Raw genomic sequence first — 23995 nt, 5'->3', positions numbered from 1 at the left:
CTAGCCAGGCCTGCAGGTCTTTCGATGTTCATCTTTTGTGATTTCCTGGATGAGTTGTTGCTGTGCCCTTGGAGAAATGTTGGCGGGCCTCCTTTGGCTCCTGGGAATACTCACCACTGTTGTAAGAGTTCTCCATTTTGTGACAATGTGAATGGAACAATAAAGGAGAAATGATATTATAATGATATGAAAACTAACGTCTGGATTGATAAGGGAATAGGCACGATGAGGGGATGTTCACAAGATTGAATGTACAGCACTGTTTTTTTCAATGGGAAACGCTCGGATTGATAAATGTGTGGGAGAATTGCTACTGGGGAATCACAGGGAGATACCGTTTCATGATGTTTCAACGGTTATAAAGTTTCTAAAAGCTACAACATTGTAAAGGGGAAATTAAAAACTGCCTTTTGTAGCTTCTTGATATTCTTTGCCTTCTCTAAATGAAGGCTGACCTCTCAATAAGGATTTTCGCAACCAACAGTAGGTGGCGGCAATGCACCTCATGTTGAATTCCAGTGCTTTTTATGTCACAGATGTAATGCCATTTTAGATTGGTTTATGCATTTTTTTAAAATCAATAAATAAAATCAATTTCAGTCAATAAAAGTTTTATTTCTTACATTAGTGATTGCATGAACGCAACAGAATGGAAATGTCAGAAAACAGACAGAAACCTTCAAGGTCCAGGGAGAATAAACATTATCCCCTTTGTCTTACACAGGATGTTTTAAGTTACACTTCATGCTAGATTAAACAAATCAACCTCCTAATTATTATTCTTTTTTAATTCTTTAACTGTGCTTCTCCTTCCTTAAACTTCAAATTGATTGATTAGAACAATATAATAAACATTTTGCTGCTTTATTTTAAAAAATCAACAAGATTCAATCTTCAGTAAGCCACTGAAATACACTTACATTTACACTTTCTTTAGTAATTAAGAATAAATAAATATAACATCAGATATAGTCCAAATAAACCAGAAGCATATAACACATACAAATGATCTGATTGTTACAACACAAACAAGGAAAATACTAACCGAATATAAGCAATTATTTGTTTTCTGGTAGTGCACTCAAATCCAAAAGCCAAATTCCAATAAATAAGTAAAAAACACTGAAAACAATAAATGATTAATACATCTGAATTATTATAAATAAGTCACTTAAATAATGTATTGAAGGTCACTGTTTCAAGATTCAAATTCTTTAGCTGCAACACTAATTACACTCAAAACAATCTTGGTAAATAAGGTAAATTAGATATACATTGAGTATTACCTTTTAGACATTTAATCATATTTTACTAAAGTTTGATGTAATAACTGAAACTCATTATCTTCGCAGATTACAGGACCTGAAACATAACTAATTATAATATTGATAAGTACAACACTGCATACCACCTCCAGTGATCATCAACTTGCAGGTAAAAAGTCTCTGAGCAAAAGACGTATTGATATTCATGGCAATATAATTTTTTATATCAAGATATAGATTTGTGTATTTTTATTTGATGTGTGAATTTCAATGAAGCAGGAAACGCGCTTAGTCGCCTGCCACTGCATGAGTTTTATCGATGGCACAATTGCTGTTTGAAAGGCGCTAAGACTTGTATTGGCCTGTCGCTAGTTAATATCTCAGGCGTGAGACGCTAGAGCAGAGCGCGCCTCTTCAGAAGCCCATCTGCTCCTCTGGCTTTGCGGGGGTGGTCTGGGGCAAGGTCATCTGCACCGCGCACCACAGAGCTGTGCGAGACTTCCTGGTGGATATGCACATCTCCCTCAGCGCTACGGCCAGCAGAAGGATATCTAAAAGCAGCAATTACATTACATTACATTTCTGCAGACATACTCAGAAACATACAGTATTGTGCAAAAGTTTTAGGCAGGTGTGAAAAAATACTGTAAAATAAGAATGCTTTCAAAAATAGAAATGTTAATAGTTTCGTTTTATCAATTAACAAAATGCAACAATAGAAGTCAATGAACAGAAGAAAAATCTAAATCAAATCAATATTTGGTGTGACCACCCAGTTTTTGAAGGAACTCGGCAGGTAGGTTGTTCCAAACTCTTGGAAATCTTGGAGAACTAGCTAGTTATTCTGTGGATTTAGGCAGCCTCAAATGCTTCTGTCTCTTCATGTAATCCCAGACAGACTCGATGATGTTGAGATCAGGGCTCTGTGGGGGCCATACCATCACTTCCAGGACTCCTTGTCCTTCTTTACGCTGAAAATAGTTATTAATGACATTGGCTGTATGTTTGAGGTCCTGCTGCAGAATAAATTTGGGGCCAATCAGATGCCTCCCTGATGGTATTGCATGATGGATAAGTATCTGCCTGTACTTCTCAGCATTGAGGAGACCATTAATTCTGACCAAATCCCCAACTCCATTTGCAGAAATGCAGCCCCAAAATTCCACCATGCTTCACTGTTGCCTGCAGACGCTCATTCTTGTACCACTCTCCAGCCCTTTGGCAAACAAACTGCCTTCTGCTACAGTTTCACATTTCACATTTTGACTCATCAGTCCAGAGAACCTGCTGCATTTTTCTGTGTTTTCGTGCATAGTTGAGTCGCTTGGCCTTGTTTCCACATTGGAGGTATGGCTTTTTGGCCACAATTCTTCCATGAAGACCACTTCTGACTTGACTTCTCCACACAGTAGATGGGTGTACCTGGGTCCCACTGGTTTCAGCTAATTCTGAGCTGATGGCACTGCTTGGCATCTTCTGATTGTGAAGGGAAGTAAGCATGATGTGTCTTTCATCTGCTACAAGCATGATGTGTCTTTCATTTCTTTGGCTGACCACTGTGTTTATGGTCCTCAACGTTCTTTGTGCTTCTTCAACAGAACTTGGAAAGCACATCTGGAAACCCCTGTCTGCCTTGAAATTTCTTATGTTTTGTTGGTGCGCTCAGTCTTGCCATGGTGTATGACTTCTGACATTAAACTGTCTTCAGCAACCTCACCTTGGAAGCAGTTTGGCTGTTCCTCACCCAGTTTTAACCCTCCTACACAGCTGTTTCTGTTTCAGTTAATGATTGTGTTTCAACCTACATATTAAATTGATGATCATTACCTCCTGTTTGGTATAATTGGTTAATCACACACCTGATTATTTGCCTACAAAATCCATGACTTTGTGCAAGTGTACCAGAAGAATTGATGCTGGTTTGAAGGTAATGGGTGGTCACACCAAATATTGATTTGATTTTGATTTTTCTTCTGTTCACTCACTTTGCATTTTGTTAATTGATAAAAAATAAACTATTAACATTTCTATTTTTGAAAGCATTCTTACTTCACAGCATTTTTTCACACCTGCCTAAAACTTTTGCACAGCACTGTACATACATGCAATAGCCTGGTATGATCCTGGCAAATCACACCTGATGACACAGCTAAGAAGCTTCTCATACCAAAGTTACAGTACATACTGTATACAATGTCACTATTGCAACACATTTCGTTTTACTATTTAAAAATCAACCATTTATATAGGTGTATTTATCTTCAGTCGCTCAAAAACGTGTTGTGCGAAACAGGCTCTTAAAAACATCATTTTGAAAGAGGGGGTCAATTTCCTTGCCTCCCTTTGCCTCAGCCTCCCACAAGTCATTGAAAAGACACTATGATGCCCGTGAGATGTTGAGGAAACACTTTGACAGAATTGTATTAGAAAGCAAAAATAGAACGGCTTCTCTCAACATGACACAATTTAGGGGGGGATAAGGGTTTAATTAATAACTTATGCAAATAAAACGCTACAATAAAGCAGTTCTTTGCTTTAATGCCAGACAGGAGGACATTTCCACATCTCTATCAAATGCCCTTCAATACACATAATCCCGCCTAAAGGGCAAGCTCAAATCTAATACATTTAAGATGAGAGAGCAAGTCAACAACACAAGTCACGGAGGGTGGGAGTGGCACCACAAACTACTGAGCCACGGAGGCGTGGGAGTTGGTGATAGCTATACCGTGGTCTGGGTGAATACTTAATTCTGATTGGATGCAAGGTGGTGATTAAATTTGTGTAATCCTTCATACGCTGCCTGCGATATGAGAGACCATATCGATAGGTGTTAAATTGCCTTTTGATTTGAAATGCCTCAATAGAAACACTAGATTTCATGAACTGAATACTGACAACAACTGACGTTTAAGGCACATTTGACACCATTGTATGAGTAAATCATTTATAGCTGTAGAATATTAAATTACCTCTGTCCTCTCCAAAATATGGTGCTCCTTGTCTCTGTCGGTTTGAAGAGTTCACAAACTCCTCATTGCGGCGTGTCTGTGTAACGTAAATAGCTTCAAGATGTCGGTCCAGCGAAGACAAAATATTAGCGTGGAGGGGGAAACTGCCCAGTTGCTCCATCTTCCCCAAAAGGCTGACAACCTAAAACATACATTGTGATAATCATTATGATGTTTTTTTTCCACATCTAATGAATAAAATAGGTAAGTGCATTCTCAATGACTGACACGATTATGAAAAAGGTTCTGAAGTGAAATGCTGAACCGAGCATAACCCAAAAGGCTTACTTGCTATACCCTATACAAAGTTGCAAGGGTCATAAAAGGTGACAGGTTGGGAAAGCACTGTTGTACTAATTGTTGTCTCATCACTAACATTTTAGGTTGGTAAGAACTGATATTTACAAGTTGTACAAGTCACTGAATTGGCTATTAAATATTTTCAGGAGTCATGCACATCATGATTAATACTGCATCATGATTGCAGACATGTTCAAGTTGAAAAAAATAATTATTTTTGTTTATGTTTTCCTTAATTCAAAGATTCAGAGTACCTGGCAAAGCAGGCATTCTTACCCACCACAGCTTACCATGTACCCCGATGGCAGATGATAATATCAAACCCTGGTTAAGTATACAGATGAGGATTATTTTTTTAGACACCAAAGCAACCATTTTGTGGCCATATGGGTGTCAGCCAAAGATTTATTTGAAAACTGGATGTTTGAAAACCACCAGGGACTGACAGAAACTGAAGTTAACTCACTTTAACTAATTTCAAAGTTGACTTTGAATATGTCAGCCCAAAATTAAATTTAATTGGTAACAACTGCATGACTCTTGATCAGGAGGTGGGAGACAATGACACTTTGAATTTTAGAGGACATCTGGGCTCTCACTGGCTGACTAACAATGAATTATTTAATTCAAGGATGGGTCCAAAGGTAGCTATTTAGTATTAGGTAAGGATTTAGTAACAACTCAAAAGTTGAAAATCCTCACCCTGGCTTGTTCGCGCAACTGGTCCACAATGAGACGGTCAACTCGGGAAGGATTTGGTGGGACTTTTGGGAAGGCGCTGCAGCTCACTGCTGAAACTCGTTTCCCAGGATAATACCTTGCAAGGATTGCCTCAGCCTGTCATAGAAAAAAGTAAGCCAACTTCACTCAATTCATGTTCTTTCATTTAATCTTTCCACATTCTATACATGACAGAAAAATCAATAAGCACTTGGTTGCAGCCTCACTCTTGTTTAATGACTGAAGTGTTTCTCCCAAATGACACAAATAGCAATACAAAATGCATGAAAACTGGATATACATAAAATTATTATAGAGTAATTACAATGCAGGATCCCAAGGGATATGTATGTGGCTGACCACATTAAAGGTACAATAGGTAAGATTTTTGTGTTAAAACGTTGTTACCAGACCATTGTAAATCCATTCCTATCATTGAAAAAGGCTCACTGACCAAAGCTCATTGGTTTAAAATTGGTTCTAAGTGCCACAGCCAATGTCAATGTCAGCGTGTTTACAGAAAAGGGGGAGTGATAAACAGTGTTGGTTTGGAGTGGTTTGAAGGTGTTGCTGCTATTCCTCTCTTGACTGTAAGTCCGAAATTACCTATTGTACCTTAAAGTCAAATTCACCTCCTTGCTTTTTATCTAGCCGTCTGCAGGGTTACCTTTTTCCTCTCCTTCTCCAGGACCCTCCATTGTTCATAACACTCCTCCAGTTGGTAGTGGAGCTGGCCGGTGGGGGCGCAGTGGTTCTTCACAAGCCGCGGGGACCTCATTGTGGCTGCCATGCCCAGGAATGGCCCGTCTCCACTCATGTCATGGAGGTAGGGGTTGAAGGGCAGGAACTCGCCATCTGGCAGCAGGTTGCACAGATCCATAAATGTGACCGGGTTGCCATATGGGAAGGCTGACCTGGGCGGGAAGCCTCCGATGCCAAGCTGCAGCTGGTAGGGATTCTTCCTGGGGTCGCCCACAGCACACACATATGGGAACAGAGCAGAAGGCTCCTTCTTTCCCGAGGTGTTCACGCCAAAGTTCCCACCCGCATGCCTTTGCGAACCGTACACTCTTCCCAGAAAATCAAGGTAAGTCTCGGGCTGAAACCCAGGCTTCCTATCCCCTTCTCTCTGGGTCTGTGGCTTCATTTTCCCCTCAAAGCGCAGGGGAGACTGCCCCTCGCTGGCGAGGTTACAGTGCATCGTGTTCTTGTCTGGCTCAAACTGACTGCTGTCTCCTCCTTTCCTTAATCCCTCCAGGTTTAACCCAGCCTGGCTCTGAGCGGCCCTGTTTGGGACGTGGGGGCCGTCTCCCTGTGCGTAATCCGTGAGGCACGACACTGCTCTCTCCGCCTGATGCTGGGGCACGAACTCTGACACCGAGTGCGACAGCATTTTAGACAGCCCGGATGCGGCTCCATTTCCATTAGGCTGCTTGACTTGATTGAGGTAGTGGCCTAGCTGGCTTTGATGAGGGGGATGCTGGTTGGGAAGGGAATAATTATCCATGTGTTTGCTGAGGGCAGGTGCTGGCACAGTGAAAGAAGGTGAAAAGCCTTTGGGTGGCTGTAAGTGTTCGGCATGCTGAGGCCCTGGGAAATCTTTGGCGTAGTAGTTGCCCGTCGGTGATTGTGTCTTGGTCCTGTTATTGAGGGACTCTCTAAAGTCCCCGGCCTGCTCCTTCTTAAACTGGAGGACCTGTGTATCGAGAGCTGGGATCTTGGGGTATGAGAAGCTCTGCTGCTCGGGTACCTGTTCATCAAACTCTCTCTGTCCGCCCTGCCTGTTCTGCGACTCCCTGCTGAACGAGTCTGCTTCACTCACCAGAAGCCCCTGCATGTCCCTGGCCAACATGTTTCCCTCAGGAAGGGGGAACTGCTTGCTCCTGTGGGGCTTGACCCGTCCGTGCGTCAAATGGCTGGCGTTGCAACCGAAGAAGTAGTCGTTCAGTCGGTTCTGTAAGCCAAAAGAGGACGCGACACCGTCGATGTGATGAGAGCGCCCGTCCAGCTTTCCGACTGAACCGTAATCCGTTTCCGGTTTGTTCTTCGGCAGAAAGGAGTTCCCTCCCATTGATCCCTCCTGACACAACACCCTCTCCATGTCCTGAGTCTGCAGAGAGTACGTATCCGTATCGCCATTGCTGGGCGGAAAGAGCCACTGGTTTTTGACGTCAAAGCCGTTGAAACTTTGGTGATGCACAATCTTCTGTTGTGGCTCTTTATCTGAGAGCTGCCTGTGGCATTGATTAAATGGCTCAGGATAGACCGGAAAGGAATTTGATTGCATTTTTGATTCTGAGAGGAAGTATTGTTGGCTGTTGGCTTCCCTCACTGACTTGGGAGACCATACAGACTTCAAACTTGATAGTGCCCTGTAAAGATGGAGGAGAAAGTTAAGACACTCAAGCTCAAGTGGGGAGAAATAACAAAACATACTCTGTATTACACAGTGATGTCAGGATCATTTCAAGTGTGATTCAATGAATTAACTTTTCAGGTTTATATTGACAGCTTAACTAATGTTTTATAATTTAACTATTGTTCCAAAGAAAGAGAAAACAACAAGGTTATTAATCTCCTGTAATTTCTAAAGGTACAATAGGTCATTCCATCAATAGAGGAATTGCAGCAACAAACACCCTCAAACCACAACAAGCACTGTTTTGGAAAGTTGACAGCGACAAACGCAACAGAGCCTGCCGTCTTTTCGTAGTGTTCTAGTAAGATGTTCGCCGAACAGGTGACTTTATGAGAGGGTTTCTTGACTTTGGTGTGCTACACAATGTGTAACTAGCTGGCTATATAGCTAAGATAAGACAGTCTACTACAAACGATGCAACTGCAGCTTTTGGGAGAAATAAAGGTTTACAAATGATTGAACATTCAAAGAGAAAAAAGGAACGTGTAGCTGCCCAAATAGCTGCCCAAATTGATCACTGAACCTCTGTATACTATTGCTTATTATCCAAGCGAAGAGTACATACAGTATGCAACAAAAGTCAGTACACCCCTGTGCAATATCACTTAAATGTCAACTGATTCAATATTGTATCACCTCTCAATAATTGCATCATTTCTAAGGCGACAAGTACAGTATTTCCTCTTACGAACAATCAAAAATAAATACTTTAGAAAGACTACATTGAAAATACAGGCCTCAATGTAGAAACTTGAAAATTGAGTACACCTGTGATTTCCAATTAGCCTAATTGCACTAATTGCATGAACATAGTTATAAAATGACCTATGAACACCAGAACTTTCTCAGTTTTAGACCTATGAGCTGTGTCTATCTGCATGTCTGCATCATGGCTCCACATGGAAAATAATTGCCGGATGGAATGAAAAATCTGATTGTGAGACTTCACAAAGATGAAAAAGGATACAGGAAGAATGGTGACTAACTAAAAATCAGTAGAAACACAGTTGCAGCAGTAATCAGGAGGTATGGAATGAGCCATAGCACCACTAATCAGAGCCGCAGTGGCCGTCCTCTTAAAATGACGGCACAGACAGTGCGCTACTTGCACAATCTAGCTCTGAAAAACGGGCAGTGCTTCAGACTTGACACAGAAGTCATCAATGGAAATCAGAGTTTCTGTGACAGCTCAGACAGTGCGAAGGACATTGCATAGCAATCAACCTCTATGGACTGCGTCAACTAAAGAACCCTTGCTTGCAAGAAAAGAAGCCCAATGAATATTGGGAGCGCATTCTTTGGCCAGGTGAGACCAAGATAAATTTGTTTGGCTCAGATGGGGTCCAGCATGTCTGGCGTGAACCTCGCCAGGACTACCACAGTGAATGTATAGTCCCGACAGTGAAGGATGGAGGTGGGAGTGAGTACATAATTTTAACCAGGTGCGTTGGTATCGCTGCGGGCCGTTCCACTAGACGCGGTAAAGTAGATTCTAAAATTGCTATTTTGAACAGCTGAGGTTAGGGCTTGAGCTAGTTTGTTTCATCGTTGTGTTAATCACTGAAACTGGTTGGCTACCTGGTAAGTGATTGATCATTTTTTTAATAGCACTGGTATTTGTCACAAGATTAGTCTTGATTTGGTATTCCTTTTAAATGATTTTAGCCAATAGAAATAGGTGTGCTCAGAGCGACGGCACTTCACCGCCTCTCTCCCCCTCTCGAATCCTTCTCCAAACTCCCCACTGACTCTGCATCTGCCACCCTCCTTTCATCTCTCGCCTCTGCATTTGACTCTCTCTGTCCCCTTGTCTCAAAACCACCTCGCACATCCCCTCCCAGTCCTTGGATATCTGGCACCGTATGTACCTCCAGGGCCAACCTCCACGCAGTGGAGAGGAAGTGGGGCAAATCTCACAAGACCTCACAGCCGACCAGTCCCTTCTGGCGGCATTCTCTTCTGCTGTCACTGCCGCCAAGGTAAAATACTATCTGATATACTAGCTGATTTTTTGGATGAGAAGGTCACAGACATCTGCAGATCCTTTGCAACCACCATCCTTGTGCCCTCCCCCCCTTTAGGCCCATCCCTTCCTTTTCCACTTTCTCCCCTTACAGACTCATGCTTCTCAACACCTGCTCTCCCACCGCCCTACAACCTGTGCCCTTGAACCTATCCCCTCTTCTCTCCTCCAGGCTATCACACCTGACATTCTCACATTTGTCTCCTCCCTTGTCAACTTCTCCCTGTCTTCAGGCTGTTTTCCATCATCTTCCAAGAGGGCCTATATCACCCCGCTGCTAAAAAGAGCCTACCCTGGATCCCTCCATCATCCAGAACTAACGCCCGGTATCTCTTCTTCCTTTTCTATCAATCCAAAAAAAAAAAAAAAAAAACAATCCAACCAGCTGCTTCTAATCAACTTTCTTCTTTCTTTTCTAAAAACAACCTGCTAGACACCCATCAGTCTGGCTTCAGACAGAGACCGCACTCCTCTCCGTCAGCGAATCACTCTATGCCGCACAAGCAGCCTCCCTCTCCTCTGTCCTCATTCTTCTAGATATCTGTGCTGCCTTCGACACTGTGGATTACTCCATCCTCCTGTCCTCCCTGTCAGCAATGGGGATCTGTGGCACAGCCCTGAACTGGATTGAGTCCTACCTCTCAGGTTGCCTGGGCTGGTACAGTATCGACACCTCAGCCCCTTGCCACAGGAGTTCCCCAGGGCTCAGTCCTAGGCCCGCTTCTTTCTCTCTTTACACTTGTTCCCTTGGCCCTGTTATGACTGCACATGGTCTATCCTACCACTGCTATGCAGACGATACCCAACTCACCTCACCTCATTCCCACCATCTGACACACAGGTTTCAGCCTGTATCTTCAGCCCGTATCCCGTAGCTTGCCTGAGTGACATCCAGAGCTGGATGGACAACCACCATCTAAAGCTCAAACCAGGCAAGACAGAAATGATATTCATTCCTGCTATTACCTCTCCCCATCTGGATCTTTCCATTTCGCTAGGGGATACCTCACTGAAGCCATCACCCTGTCCAAGGAACCTTGGCGTGGTGATGGACAGCAGACTGTCCCTCTTCAAGAACATTGCGGCAGTGACCCGGTCATGCAGGTTCTTCTTATACAATATACAGAGAATCCGCCCCTTTCTCACCCCCTACTCGACCCAGCTCCTGGTCCAAGCGATGGTTTTGTCCCGCCTAGACTACTGAAACTCCTTCTTGGCTGGCCTCCCAGCGTCCGCCATCAGACCCCTCCAACTTATCCAGAATGCAGCAGCTTGTCTGGTCTGCAACCTTCCCAAACAATCGCATGTCACCCCCCCTGCTTACTTCCCTCCACTGGCTGCCTGTCATGGCTTGCATCAAATTCAAAACATTGGTGCTAGCCTTCAAAGCAGTTAAGGGGTCAGCCCTAGCTTACCCCCCAAAAAAATCTGACCCTACACAGACCTCTTTGTTCGGCCACCACAGGCCGCTTGGCACCTCCTCCTCTCCAAACTTCCACCTCCTGCTCACGACTGTCTGATCTGGCTCCACAGTGGTGGAACAAACTCCCCGTTGACGTCAGAAGAGCAGAATCTCTTGCCATCTTCAAACGCAAGCTGAAGACACACCTCATCAAGCTGCAACTCTCCCTATCCCTCCCTACCTCCCTGTAGACCTTAATTGCTGTCTTTAGCTGTGATATTTACTTGTGTATTAGGATGTATTGTTTGGCTAGGTAAGCAGTGTTTAGCTAGGTAAGCGGTTTGTTCATACATTTGCGTGTTGTGGTATTACGATTAAAAAATAATAATAAAAATAAAAAAGAGGTCCGTATCTTTGTTGTGCAGGTAGCAGTTGAAATTGTACTTCGTACCGATAACAGCGTCTGTCAAATGCCATTAATGTAATTTAATGTAATTGCTGCATGAGTGCAAAAGGTGTTGGGGAGATGACATTTATAGATGGCACCATGAATGCCTATAGATATTCCAAAATACTGGCAGACAAGATGATTCCCAGTCTCCAGAAGCTTGGCAGAAGAGGATTATTCCAGCTTGATAACAATCCCAAGCACACTGCCAAAATTATGCAAGAGTTTCTAAAGAACAAAAGAGTGAAAACTATAACCTGGCCAAGTATGTCGCCTGACTTGAACCCAATAGAACACCTTTGGGGTATTTTAAAGCGAAAGGTAGAGCAACACAACCCCTCCAGGAAAGAGCAGCTGAAAAATATTGTCTCTGAAGAATGGCAGAACATTTCTCCACAGATTTGTGCAACACTGGTATCCTCCATGCCGAGGATTGAGTCTGTCATCAAAAATAAAGGTGGACATACCAAGTATTGAAAAAGAAAAAAAAGAAAAAAGATTTCAATCTCAGTAATGATAGGTGTACTGACTTTTTCCTACTGTGAGGCCCATATTTTTTTATATAGTAAATCTAAACTGTTCGTTTTTTATTTTACATAAGAGCAAATACCGTACTGTAAAACTTAGAAGTAATTAAATGACTGTAAAGTGATACAATTTTGACTCATTTGCCATTTAAGTGATATTGCACAGGGGTGTACACATTTCTGTTGTATACTGCATCTAGTTATAAAACGATACCAGTTTGTTATTGCCTGAGGCTCGCAACGCTCGCTACTATGTTCATATTGCCTTGTATTGTTCCTATATTTGTAAATTTGTCGAGCTAACTATGGCTAATCTGCTAGTTGCTACCGATAGCGAACTGGTAGTGTTTCATAACTAGATATGTAGTCTTCGCTTGGATAATAAGCAATCGTATACAGAGTTCCAGTGATAGCTTTTCTGGAGTGCAATGTAGGCAGCTACACGTGAACAATCCGAATTGCAAAACATAAGGTTGTGGCAATTAGAACCAATTTTCAACCAATGAGCTTGAATTATTCTACAGCTGCACAATGTTTTGGTACAGAGTGATGGCCTGTCAACTGTATATTTTGAAACCAGAATTTAAGCACTATAAACACAGGCAGAGGGTAAGTCAGCATATCAGTGGGACTTTTTCAACGATAGGAAGGGATTTACAATGGTTAGCGACCAAATGTTTTAACAAAAATCTTACCTATTGTACCTTTAAGGCAGCAAACAGGTTTTCCCAGTCAATAGGGTGAATCAGAAGGCTTATAAACAACAGATGGTAAATTACTTCCAGGTTCTATATTACTGATCAGTCGATGTTAATGGACGATTAATAATGACAAAAGAGTGCCTTGTTTGTTGTTGCTGATCAAGTTGGCTGATTGGATCTTTCAGATTTCCTCCTCTGAAAAACGGAAATCAGAAACGAGCATGTATGTCACGTATTAAAAGAGAATAGGAGCCTGGAGATGGGCCATTCCAAGTAGAAGAACCCAGAAGTATGATCGCTTGCTCTGTAACGTCAAGCTAATTCGTCCTGTGCTTAATTTGTTTATACCTACATTATGTCAACAGCACAGATAAAGTAACAATCACCTCCAGCAAGTAAGCCCACATTTGGAAAGCAAGACTACGTACTAAGAGTGGTCTTCATAGCAATAAAATTGGCTGCACAACACAGTTTGGAACCACCAGGACTCTTCCTAGAGTAACTGGGTAAGAAGGCCTTGGTCAGGGAGTTGACAAAGAACCCAACTTTCACTCTAACAGAGCTTCGGAAGTCCTCTGCAGAGAAGGGAGAACCTGCCGGAAGGATGACCATCTCAGCAGCACTCCATTGATCAGGCCTTCATGGTAGAGTGGCTAGACGGAAGCCATTCTTTAGTAAAATGAGAAAAATGACATATGACTGCCCTTGTGGAGATTGGTCTGATGAGACAGAAACTCCAAGCACTGCCTGGCAAACCCAGGCACTGCTCCTTACATGGCTAATACCATACCAATGGTGTAGCTTGGTGGTGGCAGCATCATGCTATGGGGGTGCTTTTCAGCAGCAGGGACAGGGAGACTGGTCAGACTTGAGGGAAGGAAGCATGAAACCAAATACAGACGACCTCAGACCGGGGGGACCATTCACCCATCAGCCCAACAATGACCTGAATCATACAGCCAAGACAATGCTCAACTGGCTTACTGACAAGTGTCTGACAGTTCTTGAGTGGCCCAGCCAAAGCCTAGACTTAAACCCCATAGGACATCTGTGGAGACAACTACCCAAAACCAGGTGTGCAAAGCTTGAAGGACTTACACAAGAAAGCTGTAACTGCTGCCAAAGGGTCTTTTACAAAGTACTGAATTAATGGTCTGAATACTTATGACTACTCTGAGACTGAAAAAAAGAGGTTAGCGTTTGTGGTGAGATGACTATCTGGCGACGGTAACATTAGGAAGCCTTGCTTTGAAGGTGGTTATAAGCATGCTAAGTTTCCTCGTTCCACCCATATATTTTAATATACAGTAACTTGGACTGTACCATCCAGATAGTCTCAGACCTAGCTCGTATACCATGGATGAGCGCCCTCATGCATTCAGGAATATAATTTTTGTTTTAACATACGAATTCCAAGAAAAATAAGCAACCGATTAACCATTTACATCCCTAATAGGTAGTAAAGAACCCTGGCCTGCCTAGTGTTAAAACTGTGGATAAGTTAAAGTAGTAAACTGTTAATTATAGTTACTTGTTTAATTTTACTAGAAGTTAGTCTCCCAGTGTCGTATGTACATTACAATATGTGCAGATTGTGAAGTATGAGAAATATCGAAAGACGACTACTTTTTAAAACAGGGAAATGCAATAAAAATACAAAGTAGCACTGCATTATGCGCTGTTATCTAAAAACAGAAAAGCATTGCCCATTAATAACCTTTGTAGCACATACAGGCATAATGAATCTATTCTAAGCACTTACACTCACTGATCACTTTATTAGGAACACCTGTACACCTACTTATTCATGCAATTATCTTATCAGCCAATTGTGTGGCAACACTGCAATGCATAAAATCATGCAGGTACAGGTCAAGAGCTTCAGTTAATGTTCACATCAATCATCAGAATGGGGAAAAAATTTGATCTCAGCATCTCAGAATGCACAACACTTGGGGATGGGCTACAACAGCAGAAGACCACATTGGGTTCCACGTCTGCCAGCCAAGAACACAAAGCTGAGGCTGCAGTGGGCACAGGCTCACCAAAATTGAACAGGTGAAGATTGGAAAAGCATAGGCACACAGACGGTAGTCAGAATTTGCCGCCAAGAGCATGAATCCATGGACCCAACCTACCTTCTGTGAACAGTCCAGGCTGGTGGGGATGGTGTAATGGTGTGGGGAATGTCTTGGTACACCAATAAATCATGGCTTGAATGCCGCAGCCTATTTGAGTATTGTTGCTGACCAGGTGCAACCCTTCATGGCCACAATGTACCCATCTTCTCATGGCTACTTCCAGCATGATAACGCACCATGTCACAAAGCAAAAGTCATCTCAAACTGGATTCATGAACATGAAAATGAGTTCAATATTCTTCAGTGGCCTTCCCAGTCAATAGATCTGAATCCAATAGAACACCTTTGGGATGTGGCTGACAAATCTGCAGAAATGGCGTGATCCAATTATATCAACATGGAATAGAATCTCAAAAGAATGTTTTCAATATCTTATGGAATCCATTCCATGAAGAATTGAGGCTGTTTTGAGAGCAAATAGAGGCCCTACCCAGTATATATGTTCCTAATAAAGTGCTCAGTGAGTCTATATTTAAGTTCCTTAGTTAGACTTTATTCAAAATAATTGGCCAACAGAGAGCAAACAAAAATAACTGACTTCCCAGTAACACTGAATTAACTTGGCCAAAGTTAGCAACATATAAAACATGAACTGTATTTGTGAGACAAAATCATTCTGCTATTGGTAAATCTGTTCACCAAGGTAATGGCTGAGGTTTTATTCCAATGTTGTGGAACAGTCTTAAAAGTATTAAGTCAGAAAAAAGCAGAGAAACAGAAAAAGAAAAAAGGAGTTACTAACTCTTCTGCAAAGTCTGTATCCATGTGGTCTGCCTCTTCCAGGATATTTGACACAAGTCCATAGAGATCAGATTCACTTCCACACTCCTTTCCATCAGCAAAAGTCCTTGGAAAGGAAAGTACAAAAGCTGACTTGAGCCCAAAAAGAGATGCTGTGGTATCTGACCTGAAACAAGCAGTTCATGCTCGAAAACTACTGATTTATCTGAATTAAATCAATTCTCCAAGGAGTGGGCTAAAATCCCTCCACAAGTACTGATATCAAATTAAAGGAAGTGTTTGGTTGCAATTATTGCTGCTAAATGTGATGCAACCAGTTATTACGTTTAAGTGGGCAATTACTTTTTCCACTTCTGTCTTTACATGAATAAAATCATCATTAAAAAAAATGTTTTGTGTTACTTGGGTTCCGTTGGGTTCTGTTGTCTAATATTACATTATATACATGTCTAAAGATCTGAAACCGTTCAGTGTGATAAATATGTAATAATAGAGGATATCAGGAAGGGGGCTGTTTCATGACAATGTACAGTGTATATGTTTTGAGAGGAAATGGTGAACATTGTGAGCATACAGTAAGACAGGTAAGCACCTGTTCTTGGCACATTCCCCGAGCTGGTAGGGATCTTCCCGGGCTGCCCAGGGTGTGTAGGGCAGCGATGACTCCTCTTGGGGGGCAAAGCCAGGAAAGGGGAGGGGAGAGGTGAAGGGCTGAGGGACTCTAACTCTATCCCCACATAAACTGGACTGCAAAATAATATAAAAGTACAACATTTTGACATTTTCACACAAAGACTGCATTTTAGTTCACAGATTTGGAATAGCTTGCCTTCCTCAGGGTATGATAGTTTGCAATTGCCAGGTTTTACTGCAATGAACACTGACAACAAAATGGCGTGAGCAATAATGGTTAGTTATATTTAAAAAAAACATTATCAAGAATTTCATACATTTAGTGTTCCCAAAAATTGTGCAAGACAATACACAATTGTGCAAGAAAATGTTTTATGTTGTATTTATACAATTTTACTTTAATTTATACGACTTTTTTCTTAAACTGGGACAATATTTTCAATCAAACAGTGACATGCATTTCTCAAATCTCAACTAACCAAAAGCCTGAGGATACTACCAAGAACTGATTGCTTATCAAGGGCATATGATTTTCAGTTTACACACTCAGAAATGCATTCTTTTTTAAATATGTCAAAACAAGTGTGTATTGAAGTTCATTAGTACTTGGTGAGTCCATCTTTCATCCTGATTATCACCTTCACTTTGCTTGGCATTGATTCTACCCACTTCCCATAGCTGATCTTTAGCCTACTTGATGTTCCCTCTTCACCTGCTACCAGATATTTGACTGGATTGACTGTCTGGGGAATGCCATTCAAATAAGCTCCACTTGTTCTCAATAAGGTATTCTCAAATAACAAGTGTAATTGGAGCATTATAATTGCGTTATTCCTCGAAACAACCAGGAATTGATAGTCTCCTCAGATTTTTGGCCCCCATTGCAGACTGTTTGTTTTTTGTTCTTCTTATAGTACAGCACCATTTAATTTATAATATCATTTTTGTTTCATCCCCCCAATAGAGATACTGCCAACAGAAGTCTTTTTCAGACCTGTGGGAAACACTGAATATGTTAGCATAGCTTATAAACACACAAACACAAAGTAAAATCAACTCAAAATTTAGTAAAGGTAACCTTGACTGGTTAGCTCCCTTGAAAAATAATTGTATCGGCAATACAATATTAATAATTGCTTACCTGATGCTTATACGATGTAAAATAAGAATCTGAACCAGAAGCTGCACTCTGAAACTGACTGAAGGCCATATTTCCTCTGCTTGAACCCCCACTCACTGTACTTTTCACTGCATAATTTGTCTGAAAACATAATATTCATGACTTTACACACTTTGGCTATTAAGCAACAGCCACTGACAGTTTCCTTGACTTGACAGGGTCATGTTACATATTTTGTACTGTAACATACTTTAATTTTGATATTGTAAAATTTGAACAAACAGACATTTCAGTTTTTCTCATGGATAGCTGAAAGACAGCAGTAAAAGGATATCAGTCATTCTTTAACATAAAGGTTCTAAGTGTGAAAAATGAGTGTAAATATCTCACTGTAACCATCAGCTAGCTAATTAAATCCTCAGTGGTTTATGATGCAACTTAATGGTAGCAAGCTAACTTGATGGCATGCAAGTTCATTTGCTGGCTATGTTATCAGGTTTTACACCAATACCAATAACCAGCTTTACATTTAGCTAGCTTAGCCGAGCATGAAAAACATGAACCATCTCGGGCGTTATAGATAGCCTAGATAGCGATGCCAGCTTGCTAACGTTAAGAACAAGAAACTTACAGTCAGCTACCGTTTGTTTCAAAGCGATGTGACATGACATATGAACTTTGTAAATAATATGATACTGTAAGTTAGCCATCGTTTAGTACGATGTATAACGTTAGCTAACGCTACTAAATTAGCTACCAACTTAACGTTAGTTTATTAGCTTAGATACCTTTCCTAACGTAAGTTATTTATTTATGAGAATAAATTCACCTTTTTTTCGATAGGCGGTCGATTCGTTTTCTCTTCCTTTAACGGGATAAACAACGGCGATAAGTTTAAACGAATAAAGGAAGATATACAATTTGATCATCAATATTCCTCGAGCTCACCCGTTAAAACCTGCTCGAGATCGTGATTCCCCGCGAAGCGCTCGGTATCCACCATTCAGGCTGTGGTAATCACGCTAAACCAGCTGCTGCTGAAGCCGATTGGTCACAAAGTTGTACCTGGCATCCAATGATTGTAGACTGGGGGAAGGGTAGTCGATAGGGCAAAAGTGCAGCTTGAAGAAATATTTTGTCCACAAGAATGATAGCTCTGAAGTCAACCGCTTTAGTTATGACATACGTACACGCTGCGACATCATGCAGGCCCTAATGGTACAGTGAAATAAAGCGCTGTTTAAATGTATTTTATTTACATTTGCAAAACCAATAGGTATGTCAAAGTTGTTCCTTTTCACTGCGTCAGTCTTCACTTGCTCGGGGTTCTCTGTGTTATACGGCCTATGGTTAGGGTACCGAGAGCAAGTGTCCCTCGTGGACATTATACATTCACGGAGCACTTTATTACTTATTTTTTATACTTCTACTGCTGTAGCCTACAGATATGATGCGTTGTGTGTTCAGATATGCTCTTCTGCATACCCCTGTTATAATGTGTGGTTATATGCGTTACTGTCAACTTCCTGTCAGCTTTGACCAGTCTGGCCATTCTCCTTTGACGTCTCTCATTAACAAGGCGTTTCTGTATGCAGAACTGCTGCTCACTGGATTTTCTGTTTATTTACAATTTTTTTTTTTTTGCACCATTCTTTGCAAATTCTAGAGACTAGTGCGTGAAAATTCCAGAAGATCCACAGTTTCTGAGATACTCAAACCACCCTGCCTGCCACCAACAATCATTCCATGGTCACTTAGATCACATTTTTTCTCCATTTTGATGGTTGATGTAAACATTAACTGAAGCTCCTGTATCTACATGATTGTATGCATTGCACTGCTGCCACACTGGCTGATTGGATTATTGCATGAATACGTAGGTGTAATTAAGTAAAATTGTTCCTAATAAAGTGCTTGGTGAGGGTATATGTTTACTTTTTTTTATGCTATAATTTCATGAATTTGTAACAGCCTGTTATGTCAAAATGGATGGTGTAAGCCAGTCAAAAGTAACATTTGGTCTCATGCGCTGGTCAGCTTGCTGACTTCCCCCTCCTGGAGCATACATTGTTAGCCCCCACCGTTGGCACACATGCCTGTGGGGGAGAGCTAGAGAAGGATACTTAGAGGTGCCTTCTTGGGCCCTGGGGGCCCCCTTTTCTCACATTCCTACAGGATTTGAGTACAGGAGTACTGGAGATGGCATAAAGATGCTTCATGATAATCCCAGGTCAGAATATAGTAATGTTTGGTGTTATTCTGATTGGTTCAGTGCGTCTGGTGTAATGGTCTAGTTTTTGTAACAGTCTACCGTTGATATCACAACCATTCAGGAGCCGAGGGGAAACTGGGCAAAATCTGTCTCTGTAGAAGCCATGTGTTTTAGCCCCCAGCCTGGTGGGCCTGGCTGTAAACGATAGATGGGTGACTCACTTTTAGGGTCAAGAACTAAGGCCTGAATTTCGGAGATAAGGAGAAGAAACCAAACAGTCTGGGGTGTCTCCTTTCCTTTCATTCACCCAAATCAGGTTTATCCAAAAGGTATATTACCATGAGAGGCACAAATACGTATTTACAGCATAATGCAGTTATCATGAAAACTCCCAAGTACAGCATTCATAGATATGATGGGGCGGCCTGTAGCCTAGTGGTTAAGGTCAGGAAGGGCTGCCATTTGTGAGGGGCCTGAGAGCTGGGGTTTCAATGTTGTTTAGACTACCTGTTGGGGAGTTAAGATGTATGAGTGGTCCAAGGTCAGTTGGGTCATGGGAAAAGAATCCTCCCGAACATTGGTGACCTCCCTGTGACCCCATACCTGGTCACTTCCAAGGGGGAAGACTCCGGACAATGCCACAGAGCCCTCATTTGGGCACTGCTGTCATTACACCGGTGACTACTCTCCTAGATTAAATATTCAAAACTGCTATTAAGATAGTAAATAGACCCGGTAACACCTTGAAAACATTGCCCATGTGATCCTTGTATTATTGCAATAAGTCTTATGTAATGGTAACAGGAATTGCATGTAAATTGAATAATCAGGAGGGAAGTTTCATGATAACTGCAACATAATAAAACATAAGGGTAATCTGTTTGGTATGGATGTGATCTGATAAAATCAAGGAATCGGATGAGATACATTTCATACCAAATGGAATTTAATAAACTATAGTTTCAGTATCCTAAGGGAAAACCTACACGTCCTCTCTTGGTAATCATCTCATTTTCCCTACTCAACAACCCCCCAACGGTGGGGGTCTAAATTCCAGATTTGACCACCCCTCCAGGTTGATTTATGGCACTGCCGCCTGGTTTCAAACGTATGATTTTGGCATAAAAGCAAGGGAGACAGACCAATCTGGGAAGATCGTATTTGACTTCCCACACAGCATATTGTAAGTGTATGTAAGTATCAGGAAGATTGTTTTCGACTTCCCACACAACATGTCTTGTGTATGTATGTATGTATGTATGTGTAGCAGCGGAAGATCGTATTCGACTTTCCACATGGCATATTCTATACTCTGTGTTCGTGTGTAGTCCAAGCAGGCTAGGTATGATTATTTACTCTATCTCTATTCTTAATTTGTGTATTTTGTAATTGATTACAATATTCTAAAGCTGATAACCTACCTGTCTGCGAATAAACTATTTTGTTTGTAACTTGTGTGATCTCCATGACTCTAATTCATCTTGTAGCTTTTCAGCCTAAATTACAACTGAATATTGAGGGGGAAAAGGGAGGCCAAAGACTGACCGATCGGCAGTTTGGCACATATGTGATAGTTCTAAGCTGTGAGGCCAGCAAGTTTCTGCCACTTAAAGGGTCGGGGGACGCACGGCTCTTGTGATTTGACGCGAAGGGAACCCCTGGGCGTTATGGCGCTGGTTCCTGTCAAATTAGCTCTAAGGAGCCCAGTTAATGCTACGCCGCTGTGAATAGTGTCTGACCTCTCATACTTTGCAAAAGCCTCCCAGAATTAGCCTCCCTTTCTCAACCCCCAGCTTGTTCATTACTGTGAGACATGCACACTCTTATACACATGCACAGACACACGCGCACACACGCGCACACACACACACACGCTTACACTCAGAAACATGTGGTCACATGCACTTTCCCATTCTCTCTTCCAATGAGATTATTTCTATTTCGAAACAGAAATAAGTGTTCTAATAAACATTGGCAGATGAAAGACCATTTTGGCCATTTTTTCCCGAGCACTCTCTCCAAACATCACACAAGCTGCCATTACACACTCCAACCACAGGGAGGAGCCAGAGTGCTAATGTTGCTCCCGCTGTAAAAGCACTTCAGCCCAACTATGTATCTTATTTGCTCTAGCAAAAGTGCTGCACCACCTGATTTCACTAATTACCTTACTGCCTGAACCAAGCAGGTAAACTAATTAGTGAAATCCTGTGGCGTAGTGCATGGTTGGAGAAAATACCTGCAGACACCGCGGCCTTCAGGACCAGGTGTTGAGTCGCCCTGCACTACACTCGCTCTGCACTACTACTGAACTGCTAGCAGGATTGTATGGGAGAAAACAAGAGAATCATTGTGACAAGGACATTTTTAATGTGGCGTCTACGTTTCTGATAGTTAAATACATAAATAAAAAATCAAAAAATTAAACTGTGGATATTGTTATAGAAGCATTCGGCGACACTTAACTGTAACATTACATAATCTATATACTTGAATACAAATCTAACGTTAGCTGGTAAGCCATGCTAACAAGATTGAATAAGTGGGAAATTGTGGGAAGCCAGCTAACTAAATAACTGTTATGTTTGACAGTTAGCTACCGAGCTAGTTGGATGCTGGCCAGTTAGCTAGACAGTAAGTTATAACAGTTGTTGCCGGCTAAGTTATCTAACTTTTCTGAACAAACATTCTATGGCACTAAACTCTAACATAAGTAATTATAGCTGGCGGGCCACAACGTCTGACTGAAACTTTCTCTTTTTTTCTGACTGATAACACCGTGATTTCCTGAAATTCCTTTTAATAAGGAATAAATTCATTCATTTGCCAGATGATTTTATCCTTAATTGATGTAATGGAATGCGGACAACCAAAGATTGTATAAATGTAGAATATTCTATCATCAAGTGAACAGAAACATTGGAGGAGTCTAGCTTCATTATAGTCAAACGTAACTGAGCCTGTCCTCTAAACGAATAGCCTATGACACAAATAGCTTACAGCGAGTAATATCTACGGATAGAAATATTATCTCAAAGCTAGGGTGACCTACCTATGTGTTATGTACAAAAAACATTTGTGTGTCACAAAAACCAGTGAATCCATAGCATCCATTTCCCACATTATACTGCTGCACATGCAGCTGAGGGGGGAGGCATTGATCTCTGACACCAATACTGCCAGCTGGGCTGTAGGGGGCGACAATGAGCTGCAGCCCTGAACACACACCTCTCTGTGCTGAAGAGGAGCTGCTCTGTGTCACATACAGAACCCATAGCAGAGCAGCTGCTGAACCACGCACACTCCTGTAGCACAACATCACAGACATCACACAGTGTATCACACACACTCCTGTACCACAACATCACAGACATCGCTTCACAAAGAGGAATAATTACACGGGTGCTCTGAGTTAATCCAAAAGCAAAGGATGTGTGCTTTCTCCCAGTAGAGGGTGGGATTTCAAATGAACATCATTCAGAAGGGTATTTGCATAAAATACATGCATCCAAATTCATGTTATCAATGTGTTTCTATTCAGATGCAATCAGGTAATGTCACAGTTTTTCTGGACTGAATCATAGAAATTACAGAAATTACAGAAATTACACCTCCACCCTCTCATGTTCAAACAGCTCTCAGTGGTGAGGTATTTTGGGCTGAGAAACTGTGAGCTGTTGGGGTGAAACTCATATTTGCATGTGCAGGTGGGGCAGGCTGGTTCTGCTGTCCCTCAGTGGGACTGACTCAATCTCAGAATAGAGCAGCACTGTGGCCAGGTGTCTGGGCCGTCCCCAGGGGGTTAGTGTGAGCTGAGCACACATCCTGCTGTACAGAACTGCTCTGAGCACGCTGCACACATCACTGCTCCTCTCAGCAGGCCTCCAGAGCTGGGACTGCCCCTCCTCAACTGATTCCAGATCAGTTCTTTCACACACAGTCTCTTATCACCTCCGTCTAGGCTGAATATTCTATAATAATTTTATTTGGACAAAGCAATCCATGTACCTAAATCATATAGTCTTGTCAAAAAAAAGGATACTCAGGTTGCATTTCTGTGTGGTTTCTCCATTCAAATTATCTCTTTGTCAATTTACTTCAAGCTATCAATCATTATCATCTCATACACATTTTTGGGTGTTTTGTATAAATATGTTCAGTGGCAAGAATATAATTATGATTTAATCAGAGAAAGGGCAGCCCAAAAACCACAGGATCATCAGAAGCACAAACATCTATTTTATAAAAAAAGCCAGAGACAGAGTAGTTCTTCAAAGAGTCTTTATTATGTCAATGATATTGATCTAACAGCTAATGTCAAAACCACACAAT

General features: G+C 41.7%; 1 protein-coding gene across 1 annotated transcript; it reads right to left on the bottom strand.

The window, feature by feature from the left end:
- Nucleotides 1-1454: 1454 nt before the first annotated feature.
- Nucleotides 1455-18425, bottom strand: moto (minamoto). The gene is made up of 8 exons (XM_061223341.1): nt 18281-18425; nt 17473-17592; nt 16291-16445; nt 15700-15804; nt 5964-7668; nt 5279-5413; nt 4238-4418; nt 1455-1816 (listed from the first exon to the last, which is right to left on the bottom strand). The coding sequence occupies exons 2-8, from the start codon at nt 17539-17541 to the stop codon at nt 1680-1682; spliced, it is 2487 nt and encodes an 828-aa protein (XP_061079325.1). The 5' UTR covers nt 17542-17592; nt 18281-18425; the 3' UTR covers nt 1455-1679.
- Between the last annotated feature and the right edge of the window lie 5570 nt (nt 18426-23995).

This window comes from Conger conger, chromosome 16 (genome assembly GCF_963514075.1).
Source record: "Conger conger chromosome 16, fConCon1.1, whole genome shotgun sequence".
In the NCBI taxonomy this organism is placed as follows: domain Eukaryota; kingdom Metazoa; phylum Chordata; class Actinopteri; order Anguilliformes; family Congridae; genus Conger; species Conger conger.
This window is presented reverse-complemented; position numbering and strand designations above follow the sequence as displayed.

Excerpts from the sequence above, each read along its gene's own strand:
- moto (XM_061223341.1), bottom strand. The coding sequence starts at position 17,541 with ATGGCCTTCAGTCAGTTTCAGAGTGCAGCTTCTGGTTCAGATTCTTAT. Across the intron at positions 16,446-17,472 it reads TTACATCGTATAAGCATCAG|TCCAGTTTATGTGGGGATAG; the intron begins GTAAGCAATTAT and ends ATTATTTTGCAG. Across the intron at positions 7,669-15,699 it reads GATACAGACTTTGCAGAAGA|GGCACTATCAAGTTTGAAGT; the intron begins GTTAGTAACTCC and ends CCATCTTTACAG.